At 45.3% G+C, this 14,054-nt stretch overlaps 1 protein-coding gene across 1 annotated transcript in view; it reads left to right on the top strand.

The window, feature by feature from the left end:
- DNAH3 (dynein axonemal heavy chain 3) overlaps window positions 1-14,054 on the top strand; it is a 205,269-nt gene that overhangs the window by 2,467 nt on the left and 188,748 nt on the right. The window contains exons 2-7 of the mRNA XM_045383002.2: window positions 1,878-1,982; window positions 2,560-2,785; window positions 7,094-7,166; window positions 7,754-7,928; window positions 11,179-11,368; window positions 13,294-13,489. Of these exons, the coding sequence (XP_045238937.2) occupies window positions 1,878-1,982; window positions 2,560-2,785; window positions 7,094-7,166; window positions 7,754-7,928; window positions 11,179-11,368; window positions 13,294-13,489 (965 nt within the window). The remainder of the gene's footprint in view (window positions 1-1,877; window positions 1,983-2,559; window positions 2,786-7,093; window positions 7,167-7,753; window positions 7,929-11,178; window positions 11,369-13,293; window positions 13,490-14,054) is intronic.

Here is a 14,054-nt window from a genome sequence, read left to right as displayed (position 1 = left end):
CTTTAAAGTGCTGAACAGCAACACCTCTCAATAAGTCCAGGCCAATAGTTTTTCTTCCAGTGTTGGAACAAATTGCAGTTTCTCCATCACTAGCCCCAGGTGAAGTGGTTGTTTTGCGTATAGGGGCTGAGTCTTCAGACAAAACCACATGTCATCTCATTCAATAATGCAGTCACTTTCATCTCTGCTCAGGAGAGGTGGAGGGGCACTTGGGATCTGAGAGTGACCATGGGAGCCACAAGTTTACCCTTACCTGAGGCTTGCTTCTCAGTATGCACTCACTGGTTGGAATGGAGGACTCAACACCCACACTGTTGAAATAACACTTTTCCTTTTTGCAGGACGCATAAAGAGTTGCTTATGTGTGTGTTAAATACACAGAAAATTCAGTGCCACTGCCTGCGTGAATTTCTCTTTGGAGTTTTGTACATGTGAAAATGCAAGAGTCCACCTGGTGGGGTGGCTCACGCCTGTAATCCCAGCACTTTGGGAGGTCGAAGCGGGTGGATCACCTGAGGTCAGGAGTTCGAGACCAGCCTGACCAATATGGTGAAACCCCATCTCTACTAAAAATATAAAAATTAGCCAGGCATGGTAGTGGGCACCCATCCAGCTTCTTGGGAGGCTGAGGCGGGAGGATTGCTTGAATCCGGGAAGCAGAGGTTGCAGGGAGCCAAGATTGTACCATTGTACTCTAGTCTGGGTGACAGAGTGTGTCTCAAAAAAAAAAAAAAAAAAAAAAGAAAGAAAAAAGAAAAAAATGCAAGTCCATTTTTTTTAAAGTCACCGCCTTTAATCATACCTGAGGGTAGGGTACTGGGGATGTCCTCAGATTTTGGACTCTTCCACAGGGGAAAAATATCCACATTTGCTTATAGAAGGGAATCCGAGGAGGAGACACTGAATGATTAAAAAATGAGGCAGGGGCCAGGCATGGTGGCTCATGCCTGTAATCCCAGCACTTTGGGAGGCCGAGGCGGGCAGATCACTTGAGGCCAGGAGTTCAAGACCCGCCTGGCCAACATGGTGAAACCCCATCTCTACTAAAAATACAAAATTAGCTGGGTGTGGTGGCAGGCACCTGCAATCCCAGCTACTTGGGAGGCTGAGGGAGGAGAATCACTTGACCCCGGGAGGTGGAGGTTGCATTGAGATGAGATAGTGCCACTGCTCTCCAGCCTGGGTGACAAAGCAAGACTCCATCTCAAAAAAAAAAAAAAAAAAAAAACAGGAGTGGAAGGGTTGGGGAGATGGTCACAGGATATAAAATTTCAGTTAGATGGAAGGAATAACTTCAAGAGATCTATTGTACAGCATGGTGACTAATTACCAATATATTTTATTCTTGAACAATGCTGTGAGAGTGGATGTATTCTCACTGCAAAGATAATAACCATACAAGGTAATGCATATGCTAATTAGATTTAGTCACTCTTTAATGTATATACACTTCAATACATCTCAGAGTGCAATCTCAGCTCACTGCAACCTCCGCCTCGCAAGTTCAAGCAATTCTCCTGTCTCAGCCTCCCAAGTAGCTGAGACTACAGGCACACGCCACCATGCCTGGCTAATTTTTGTTTTTTAGTAGAGATAGGATTTCACCATATTGGTCAGGCTGGTCTTGAACTCCTGATCTCAGATCATCCACCCTCCCTGGCCTCCCAAACTGGTGGGATTACCGGTGTGAGCCACCGCACCTGGCCCTTATCTGTCAATTTTTAAATAAATGAAACATACATAATGGATGGGAGTGATAGGGGTGTTTTGCTCTGGACCTAAAACCTTTCCTGGGGACCTCTTTAGTCCTAACCAACTCAGAGGCTTGCAAATCTTCCCTAATTTCTGAAGGGTGGCTTTGTTCCCATGTCCCACAGATCGCCAGAAGTGACTCCATACATCACATGAGCCACTCCCAGGGGCAGCCAGAACTGCCCCCTCTGCCTGCTTCTGCTAATGAGGAACCGTCTGGGCTCTATCAGGTATGCACACCTGGCTGCCAGCTCTTCTGTTGAGGGTGAGAAGGTGAAGTGCTTTCCCCACTTCTCTCGGTATTTGGCAGGTACTCGTTGGGGGTGGGGAGTTAAACAGACCTGACAAGTGGGATTAGTAGCTTTGGTCGTGTTTGCCCCCAGAAGAGGCTGCAGAAGTGTGGGAGAGAGAGCTATGCCATTGTTCAAAGGTGAGTTAGAATCTGGCCATCCACTGATCTGCTGTGTTATTTAAACTCTCTGAACTTCTGCATGTTTCATTGTAAAATGAAGGTAATTGTTCCTACCTTGTACTCATGTCCATAAGGAATAAAGGCCAGAGATGTCAATTACCTGCCTCAGAGTTACTGGTGAATGCAAACTATTATCCCTGACATCAGAATTCATGCTCAAAATGGTCAGAGAAGTACAGTTGGTGTCTGTTCAGAAAGTCTTTCCACTTAATGTGCAGAAGGCAGAAACATAGCATAAGGCACTTGGAACTCTCATGAGCCTCAATGTAAACAGAGCCCAGGCTCATGGGGAGATGTTCCTCGTTGGATCTCACTCTGCACTTCTTCCCTCGTAGACGATCATGTCACACAGCTTTTACCCGCCCTTGATGCAACGCACATCATGGACCTTGGCTGCACCCTTCAAAGAGCAGCATCACCACCGTGGACCCAGTGATTCCATCGCCAACAACTACTCCTTGATGGCCCAGGACCTGAAGCTGAAAGACCTGCTGAAGGTGTACCAACCGGCCACCATCAATGTCCCTAGGGACAGGACCGGTCAGGGGCTGCCATCATCAGGTACTTGTGGCAGTGTCATACCCTTGGGGCTCTGGAGGGAATTATTTATTTATTTATTTATTTATTTTAGATGGAGTCTCACTCTGTCGCCCAGGCTGGAGTGCAGTGGCATGATCTCGGCTCACTGCAACCTCTGCCTCCTGGGCCCAAGTGATTCTCCTGCCTCAGACTCCTGAGTAGGTAGGACTACAGGCTAATTTTTTTTTTTTTTTTTTTTGTATTTTTAATAGAGACGGGGTTTCACTATGTTGGCCAGGCTGGTCTCAAACTGCTGACCTAAGGTGATCCACCCGCTTCAGCCTCCCAAAGTGCTGGGATTACAGGCATAAGCCACTGCACCCGGCCTGGAGTGAATTTTTTACTCCTGGGTTCTGATCCTGGCTCCCCTTTTGCTGAAGCTAACTTTGGAGAACTTTGTAAAGCCTCACTCTCCTCCTTATCTATAGAGGAAATGAATGCAAATGGCTAACATTTATAGACAGTTTACATATACCAGGCACTGTTCTATGTACTTGTGTTACTGTTTGCTGCATGATAAGTTATTCCAAAACTCTGTGGCTTAAAAGGACCAGTATTTATTATCTTACAGTTTCAGTGGGGGCAAGAATGTGGGCATGACTGAATTTGTAGTGTTGACTCAGGGCCCCTCACTAGCAATCAAAGCATACACCAAGGCCACCATCATCTAAAGTCAACTAGGGAAGGATCCTCTTCCAAACTCACTCATGTCATCAGGTCCTTGCTGACTGTTAGCCATAGACACCAGTTTCTTGCCACATGGGTCTCTCCCTTAGAACAACTCACAACATGGCTTCTGGCTTCCCTTAGAGCAAGGGAGGGAGAGAGAAAGAGAGAGACAGCAAGAGAGAACCCATAGGCTTTTTTTGGAACTTAATCTTGGAAGTGACATCCTATCACTTTTGCCACATTCTGTTTGTTAGGAGTCACTAGTTCTAGCCCATACTCAAGGGGAGAGGATTACACTACAAAGGGGTGTTACCAGGAGATGGGGATCGTTGGGGGCTATCTTGGAAGCTGCTTACCACAGCACCTTGTGTGTGTTAATTTAATTCCCACCAAGCATAGGTATATCGACCTAAGGGTATCCTTTAGTAATTTTTGTTGGATGTATGTTGGCACTCTTGATCTGCTCTCGGTCTCAAACTCATTTTTATATTTTTCATTTTTCTCTCTGTGCTATGTCTGGGTAAGTTTCTCAATTACATCTTCCAATTTATTAATTTTCTCTTCAACTCTATTCAGTCTTGAGTTTTTCGTGTCTAATGAGTGTTTTTTGTTTAAATGACTATCTTTCCGTTTCAAATTTTCTAATTACTTATGGTTTTCTACCTCCCTTCTCCAAATTCTGATTCCATTCTTACTGTCATAGCCCTTTCAATATCACTTGGATGATTTTTTTTCCAAGTGGTTCTTACCAGTGTTATTTGTGTATTACATGTACACCCACAGTCTCTAGGATGCTGCTTTTGCATGTTCCTGCTTTAAGGACATGTGGCAAATAATTAATACCCAAATGTTCAAGATCATGATACACAGAACCTTAAGTTTGCTGCTCTAATTGCTAATTTCATGGTCATCGTCTTAGTTCGTTTTGGGCTGCTATAACAAAGTATTATAAACCTAGTGGCTTATAAACAACAGAAATAAATATGTTATGGTTCTGGAGACTGTAAAGTCCAAGATCAAGGTACCGACAGATTCAGAGTATGGTGAGGATCCTCTTCCTGATTCATAGACATCTATCTTCTCTATCTTCTTGCTGTGTGCTCACATGGGAGAAGGGGTGAGGGATCTTTTTGGTGTTTCTTTTATAAAGGCACAATCTCATTCATAAGATGGAGCCCTTATGACCTAATCATCTCCCAAGGGTCCCACCTGCCGAGACCAGATCGGTCAGGGAGACCCTAACCCCGCGGCACTAGAGGAATTAAAGACACACACACAAATATAGAGGTGTGAAGTGGGAAATCAGGGGTCTCACAGCCTTCAGAGCTGACAGCCCCAGACAGATTTACCCACATATTTACTGAGAGCAAACTAGTCATTAGCATTGTTTCTATAGATATTAAATTAACTAAAAGTATCCCTTATGGGAAATGAAGGGATGGGCCGACTTAAAGGAATAGGTTGGGCTAGTTAACTGCAGCAGGAGCATGTCCTTAAGGCACAGATCGCTCATGCCATTGTTTGTCGCTTAAGAATGCCTTTAAGCGGTTTTCCTCCCTGGGCGGGCCAGGTGTTCCTTGCCTTCATTCCCATAAACCCACAACCTTCCGGTGCTGGCCTTACAGCCATTATGAACATGTTACAGTGCTGCAGAGATTTTGTTTATGGCCAGTCTTGGGGCCAGTTTATGGCCGGATTTTGGGGGGCTTGCTCCCAACACCCACCTCCAAATACTATCATGCTGGGGATTAAGTTTCAATATGCAAAATTTCACAAGACATTAGCATTCAGTCTGTAGCAGTCTTTAATGATTTTCTTAGTCCAAAATTATTAATATCTGTGAAGAACTAGTACTAATGCCTCCCAGGTTTCATTGTCCCAAAAATTCTCAGGCCAGCTAGAGTCTTTGAATATAAAGTACTAAGATGCTTTCTTCAGAGCAGCACTGGTGTCTGTTATTCATGTCCTTGCTTGAGTTGATTTCTGCTTATTATTCATTAAAATACATTCATACTTGGAGGATCTTAAAAATTTACTTTGGCGTAATATTGTTATTGCTGTATTATTTCCATTTTGTGAATCTATACCTCGATTGTTGAGTTTATTGAGAGGATCGCTTGTGCCCAGGAGTTGGAGACCAACCTGGGCAACATGACAAAACCCTGTCTCTACAAAAGATAGGAAAATTAGCCGGATGTGGTGGCATGCGCCTTTACTCCTAGCTACTCAGGAGGCTGAGGTGGGAGGATCACCTGAGCCTGGGTGGTTGAGGTTACAGTGAGCTGAAATCATGCCACTGCACTCCAGGACAAGCAACAGAGTGAGACCCTGTCTCAAAAGAAAAAAAAAAAAAAAGGATTTTTTGTATTATTGTTACATTTAGACTATTTTGAGAAGTTCAAAGATAGACACTTTAGCAAGTAATATCTAACTAAAGTTTAATAATATAGTTTTTATATCATTTATTGAATTAATTGTAGCTACCTTCTATTTATTGCAAATGATATTGCTTTTTCCACTTGCAATAAATATATACTTATTGTTTCTTATTTCTGATAATCGTAAAATTTCTTTCAAAAATAAATGTACTAAGTTTATTTTATTTATTTATTTATTTATTAAAATATTTTGAGACAGAGTTTCACTGTCATTGCCCAGGCTGGAGTACAATGGTGCTGTCTCGGCTCACTGCAACCTCTGTCCCCTGGGTTCAAGCGATTCTCCTGCCTCAGCCTCCTGAGTAGCTGGGATTACAGGCATGTGCCACCACACCCGGCTAATTTTTGTATTTTTAGTAGAGACGGGGGGTTTCACATGTTGGTCAGGCTGGTCTCGAACTCCTGACCTCGTGATCTGCCTGCCTTGGCCTCCCAAAGTGCTGGGATTACAGGCATGAGCCACTGTGCCCGGCCTATTTTATTTTTAATTTTCTTTATTTTTTTTGAGATGGAGTCTCACTCTGTTACCCAGGCTGGAGTGCAGTGGCACAATCTTGGCTCACAGCAACCTCCACCTCTTGCTTCAAGCAATTCTCCCTGCCTCAGCCTCCAAGTAGCTGGGACTACAGGTGGTCGCCACGATGCCTGGCTATTTATTATATTTTTCAGTAGAGATGGGGTTTTGCCATGCTGGCCAGGCTGGTCTTGAACTCCTGACCTCAGGTGATCCGCCCACCTCAGCCTCCCAAAGTACTGGGATTACAGGCGTGAACCACCGTGCCTGTCCAAATGTACTAAGTTTAAATGCCCAAGTCTACTTAAAGATAAATATTAAACAGTAATATAACAGGTGTTTAGAAAATAGAGTATACAATATTGGAGAATACATGAAACGAGCAGTTGTTAATTCTTGCCAAATGTATGGATGAATGGAAGATATGCACATCCCTACTCTACAGTTGAGGAAGCTGAGGTCTGGAGTGACAAAGCCAGTTCTTCAGGGTCACACAGGTAATCAGTGATGCACATGGGACCTCAGCCCACATCTCCTGCCTTGTTGCGCCATACCATGTCCACTCCCCTTAGTGTGCTCCTGGACTGTTCCAAGAGTCATGCCCCTGTGGACGGAGAACGGCCCAACGCCATTGCCCATCACTGATGTCTTTCTTCTCCATTCTTCCAGCAAATAAAAGCTCATCAGAGCCCATAAGGAAGAAAACGAAGTTTTCCTCCAGAAACAAAGAGAATTCCACTAGGTAAGATGTCACTGTGGGCACCAGAGAAGGCAGGACAGTGGGCTGAACGGAAGAAGGATGCGGTCTCACTGAAGCCACACTCTGTTTCTTGGCTTCAAAGCATTCCCAGATAATCACATTTTGTCCACCAATCACCTTAATCCAAAAAAAAATTTTTTTTTGAGACAGAGTCTTGCTCTGTTGTTCAGGCTGGAGTGCAGTGGCATGATCTCAGCTTGCTGCAACCTCCACCTCCCACGTTCAAGCGATGCTCCTGCCTCAGCCTCCCGAGTAGCTGGGATTTCAGGTGCGTGCCACCAGGCCTGGCTAATTTTTGTATTTTTAGTAGAGACATGGTTTCACCATGTTGGCCAGGCTTTTTGAGATTGTAAACAAAATAAACCAACTGAACAAAACCATGCTGAAATACCTATGAGGTGTTCAGTCGTTACGGTCATCTTTGAGGTATACACACATGACATTAGATGACACAGAGGAGAGGGGCTTCTGTTGCAGAACCACACTCATCAGGCTAGGGAATGTAGGCGACACCACAGCACCTCTCCGGAGAACCAAACACCAAGGGCTGAGCTGTGTCTACTTTTCAGGATCAACTTGGCCTTCAAGACGTCAATCTTCTCACCCATGAAGAAGGAGGGAAAGCCATCTTTGACGTTCCCAGGAAGCAGACCAATGAGTCCAGAACAGCAGCTCGATGTCATGTTACAGCAGGAGATGGAAATGGAAAGTAAAGAAAAGAAGCCCTCTGAATCGGACCTGGAGGTACGTTCTTGTTGCCCCCTTTCCCTCAGTTTGCTGAAGATTGCTCCCGGCATCTCGGTGATTCTAAATTCAGGGAGAACGGCAGAATCACCTGGGAAATGTTTGAAAAACACCAAAGTCTAGACGCAAGACAGGCTACTGGAGAGGGCGCATGTTTGTGTGCTTGTGCGAGTGAGAGAGAAAGAGAGTGTGTGTGCATGTTCTCTGCCCTAGTAAGTGATGGAAATTGATACCTTGGGTCCTTTTAGGATGTAAGTTGCAAAAATGGCACTCCCATAGGCTAGGAGTGCCAGATTTTGCAAGACAAAAAATGGAACATGTAGTTAAATTCAAATTTTAGGTAATGAGTAACTTTTTAGTATAAGTATATCCCAAAGCATCCCATATTTTATCTGGGATCTCTATCATAGGCTGAATTTGGCCTGTAGATGTGTTTTAAGAATGAGGTGGCTGGGCATGGTGGCTTACACCTGTAATCCCAGCACTTTGGGAGACCAAGGCAGGTGGATCACTTGAGGTCAGGAGTTCAAAACCAGCCCGGCCAACATACTGAAACCCCGTCTCTACTAAAAATGAAATAATAATAATAATAATAATAATAAAAAGCCAGGCATGGTGGCAGGCACTATAATTTCAGCTACTTAGGAGGCTGAGGCAGGAGAATCGCTTGAACCTGGGAGGTGGAGGTTGCAGTAAGCCAAGATTGAGCCACTGCACTCCAGCCTGGGCAACACAGTGAGACTCCATCTCAAAAAAAAAAAAAATGAGGTGGCTGGGTGTGGTGGCTCATGCCTGTAATCTTAGCACTTTAGAAGGAGGAGTGGCAAGGATCACTTGAGCCCAGGATCTCAAGACTAGCCTGGGCAACATGGAGAAACCCAATCTCTACAAAAATTAGCTGGGCATGGTGCCATGCATCTGTGGTCCCAGCTACTTGGGAGGCTAAGGTGGGAGGATCACTTGTGCCTGGGATGCTGAGGCTGCAGTCAGCTATGATTGTGCCACTACACTCCAGTCTGGGCAGCCCTTTCTGGGACAAGACAGCCTATCCCTTGGTCCCCTTCTCTGACACCTCAGGCATCCCAGCTATGATCATGCCACCATACTCCAGCCTGGGCAACAGAGCAAGACCCTATCTGAAAAAAAAAAAAAAGAATGAGGAAAGTCTCACATAGGCTACATTTTCCAACTTCTCTTGAGAAAACTAAAATATTTGGTGCTAAGCAGTAGCTACCTCCTTTAGATAAGAAATACACTCTTCAGTTCATCACAGTTCCCACCATTCCTTATTATTTTCTTAGGTCTAGACAACTTTCACTTATTAACATTACCTGTCTGGCTCTAGATAGATGTTGGAGTTTCCAACCAGTCTTAAAAGAACAACAAAACTTTAGAGCAAATGTGTTGTGAGTTTAGGGTGTATAATAAAATGATTAATAAAAACTCACAGTGACTATGTGCTGTTGGCAAAATTCCATGCTAAACCCTTTAGCTACTTGACCCTACTTGAGACCTGGGTTCTATGGTTATCTCTATTGTCCAGTTGTGGAAAGTGGAGTATAGACTGTTTAAGCAATGTGCCAAGGGCTACAGTGCAGGAGACAAAACTAGGACTTAAAGCATGTCTGGCTGATACTAAAGTCTCTGCAGTTTTTTTTTATTATTATTTTTATTTTTGAGAGGGAGTCTTGCTCTGTTGCCCAGGCTGGAGTGCAGTGGCGCAATCTCGGCTCACTACAATCTCTGGCTCCTGGGTTCAAGTGATTCTCCTGCCTCAGCTCCCGAGTAGCTGGGATTACATGTGTGTACCGCCCCACCTGACTAATTTTTGTATTTTTAGTAGAGATAGGGTTTCACCATGTTGGTCAGCCTGGTCTTGAACTCTTGACATCAGGTGATCCACCCACCTCGGCCTCCCAAAGTGCTGGGATTACAGGCGGGAACCCCCGTGCCCGCCAGCAACCTCTTCTGATCTGAAACTTAAAAACAGACATCAAGTCCTTTCCTGACACTCTGTGCTTCTCCTCTGTCTGAAATTAGTCATTCCCAGAGCCACTCAGCCATGCAGCAGCTCAGAGGCAAACCCTAAATATACAAAATTTCCTGAAGTCACTAGGTTCCACTGGCCATTTTTGTTTCATTTGTGTGTTTAGGTTGCTTTCGAAACTCAAAAGCCCTTGCTTGAATAAGAACTATCAGCTGGGTGCGCTGGCTCATGCTTATAATTCCAGCACTTTGGGAGGCTGAGGTGGGTGGATCACCTGAGGTCAGGAGTTTGAGACCAGCTTGGCCAACATGGTGAAACCTCGTCTCCACTAAAAATACAAAAATTAGCTGGGTATGGTGGTGCACACCTGTAATTCCAGCTACTTGGGAGGCTGAGCACGGAGAATCACTTGAACCCGGGAGGCGGAGGTTGCATTGAGCTGAGATTGCACCACTGTACACCAGCCTGGGTAACAAAAGTGAAATTCTGTCTCAAAAAACAAACAAACAAAAAGAACTATTGTAGATCTTGGACTTTGGGGATATTTTTCCCCACTGACAGCTACAAGCTACAGGATCAAAGTGTTTTATAGTGGATCATTGCTGTTCAGGAGGGTGAACAATTCGAGGCCATTTTAGGAACTTGTCATTCCTCTTCTTTTTTTTGAGATGGAATCTTGCTCTGTTGCCCAGGCTGGAGTGCGGTGGCACAATCTTGGCTCACTGCAACCTTTGCCTCCGGGTTCCAGCAGTTTTCCTGCCTCAGCCTCCCAAGTAGCTGGGACTACAGGCGTGGGCCACCATGCCCAGCTAGACAGAGTTTCACCATATTGACCAGGCTAGTCTTGAACTCTTGACCTGGTAATCCGCCCACCTTTGCCTCCCAAAATGATGGGATTATAGGTGTGAGCCACCGCACCTGGCCTGTCATTCCTCTTCTTAAAGGTCACCAGATATGCCACCTCCATCCCTGGACTCTGCACTCACTCCACTGTTCCTATCTGGGTGGTATTTGGCAAATCCTTCCTTATACCCCACTGACATCGCTCTGGTTTTGGTTGAATCCTCTGAAGTCTTGGGAAAAATTTTCCAGTGATCTCCTTGCCATGAGTGTGAAGCGACAGGCCCAGAATGCATGGTTATGGCAAGCGAAGGGGGCGGACGAATGCTGTGTGAATGGGGTCCCTTGGCAGCTGATGGGCAGAACAGGTGAGCCCATGATCCAATCATGACCATTTTCTTGCTGGTGGTTTGTTTATGGAAGAGATATAATTACTATCTGACCAATGGAATTCGCAAAGACATGATTGCCCCTGAGGAGGGTGAAGTGATGGTTCGGATTTCAAACCTGATTTCTAACACGCTGCTGACAAGTCCCTTCCTGGAGCCCCTGATGGTGGTCCTCGTGCAGGAGAAGGAGAATGACTATTACAGTAGCCTCATGAAAAGCATCGGTAAGGCTGGTGGGCATAAAGGGGGCTGGGGAGCTTCTATGTAGTAGAAGCTTCTATGTAGTAGGTGTAGAGGGCACCTCCTTCTTTTTTATTTTTATTTTTGTGGAGACAGGGTCTTGCTTTGTTGCTCAGGCTGGTCTGGAACTCCTGGGCTCAAGCAATCCTCCCTCCTTAGCCTGCCAAAGTGCTAGGATTACAGGCATGAGGCACCATGCCTGGCCTGGAAGGCACCTTCTTTCTTCTCACTTTGTCATTTACCACCCTGGTTCCACTGGAAATACCCAAAACATAATTCAACCGTTAATTCAAATTCCCCCATCCCCCTACCATCACTGATGGCTATACCAGCACTTCACATATTCACATGCATCCCTGTAATCTGCAGATCTTGTTAAAATGCAGATTCTGACTCAGTAGATCTGAACCTGGGGCCTGAGATTCTACATTTGTAAAGTTTAAACAATTTTTTTTTTTTTTTTTTTTTTTTTTTTTTTAGTGACAGGGCCTCCCTATGTTGCCCAGCCTTGTCTTGAACATCCTGGACTCAAGAGATCCTCCTGCCTCGGTCTCCCAAAGTGCTGGGATTATAGGGATGAGCCATCACACCTGTCCGAGATTCTATACTTCTTCTTCTTCTTTTTCTTTTTTTTGTTTTGAGACAGTCTCGCTCTGTCGCCCAGGCTGAACTACAGTGGTGTGATCTCGGCTCACTGCAACTGCAGAGATTGGTCAGGATTTCCAGACCAACCTGCGCGGACCCCTGGGTTCAAGCGATTCTCCTGCCTCAGCCTCCTGAGTAGCTAGGATTACAGGCGCGCACCACCATTCCCAGCTAATTTTTATATTTTCAGTAGAGATGAGATTTCGCCATGTTGGCCAGGCTGGTCTCGAATTCATGACCTCAAGTGATCCGCCCACCTCAGCCTCTCGAAGTGCTGGGATTACAGGTGTGAGCCACCGCACCCGACCTGCTACTTGTTCTTTATGACCCAGCACAAATGTTACTTCCTCTATGAAGCTTTCTACCAATCTTTCTTAGTATGTAAAACATCTGGTCTCTAAATTTCTATTTCTAAGTGTAATGGATGGTATCATCCATGGTGGGTTTTCTTGTGTGTGCATCTATTTTGGTGTGAGAAATCAATCAGTGATTAATGAGGTATCAGCAAATCCTATGTCATTGTCATGCATGATACTAGACACCTACCAGGGCTCAACCCCAGATTCTAAGTGCTCCACTCCATGAAGTCACCCTCCTCCTTCCTGTAAAATACCCTCAGAAAGAAAACAAACACCAAGAGTGAAGCTTCCCCAGTTGAATTATACCCAGGGGATTACCCATGACCTTGCAAATGGACAGAGGCTCATTTACATTCTAAGAGTTGAAGCTAAGGCCAGGTGTGCTAGCTCATGCCTATAATCCCAGCACTTTGGGAGGCTGAGGCAGGTGGATCACCTGAGGTCAGGATTTCAAGACCAGCATGGCCAACGTGGCAAAACGCCGTCTCTACTAAAAATACAAAAAATTAGACAGGTGTGGTGGCAGGCACCTGTAATCCCAGCTACTCGGGAGGCTGAGGCAGGAGAATCGCTTGAACCCAGGAGGCGGAGGTGAAGGTTGCAGTGAGCTGAGATTGAACCATTGCAATCCAGCCTGGGCGACAGAGAGAGACTGCGTCTCAAAAAAAAAAAAAAGAGTTGACGCTAAGGTCAGGCATAATAACTCACGCCTGTAATCCCAGCACTTTGGGAGGCTGAGGTGGGAGGATCACTTGAGCCCAGGAGTTTGAGACCAGCCTGGCCAATGTAGTGAGACGGGGTCTCACTGTTTTATATTAAAAACAAAACAAACAAAAAAACGAGTTGAAGCCAAGAGCACAACCCTTACAGCTTAGTAACGAGGTGTTTGCCCTTTCCGGTTGTAGTTGATTACATCCTCATGGACCCAATGGAGAGAAAACGGCTCTTTATTGAGAGCATTCCCCGCTTGTTTCCTCAAAGAGTGATCCGGGCCCCTGTGCCCTGGCACAGTGTCTACAGGAGCGCCAAGAAGTGGAACGAGGAGCATCTGCACACGGTGAACCCCATGATGCTCAGGCTGAAGGAACTGTGGTTTGCAGAGTAAGAAGTCCCTCCCTTTTTTTTCATTCCCTTTCTTTACCGCATCCATGCATAAGCAAGCCTATTCTGCCCTACGCAGTGGGAGGAGCCCTGACAGTGCAGAGAAATGAACGAAAAAAATCCTAGCCCAAATGTGCACGTGAACTATAAGTGACACCTCTCCTTGCAGGCTTATGTGGCCCCCCTTTGTGTCCCCAGGGCACCCCGTGCCTATCTGTAAGCACTGGAGTGTCCTGCTTAATTGCACAGACTTGGAGCCAGCCTGCTCAGGTCTAACTCCTAGCTCTGCTGCTTCACAGGCATATATGTGTGTATATATGCTTTCTTTATCTCTAAATTTGTGATAATGTTAATAAGTTTCCACTTCATAGGATTGATAAGAGGAATCAATAACTTACTACATCCAAAGCACTTAAAACAGTATCCAGTATAACCTAAGCACTAGTAATTGTTAATTTGGCATTACATCCATGACAACATCACCCTCAGTTTTTGTTTTTGTTTTTGAGACAGTTTTGCTCTTGTTGCCCAGGCCAGAGTGCAATGGCACGATTGTGGCTCACTG

This window comes from Macaca fascicularis, chromosome 20 (genome assembly GCF_037993035.2).
Source record: "Macaca fascicularis isolate 582-1 chromosome 20, T2T-MFA8v1.1".
Classification (NCBI taxonomy): domain Eukaryota; kingdom Metazoa; phylum Chordata; class Mammalia; order Primates; family Cercopithecidae; genus Macaca; species Macaca fascicularis.
The sequence above is the reverse complement of the archived record's forward strand: the minus strand, read 5'-3'. Positions and strand labels throughout refer to the sequence as shown.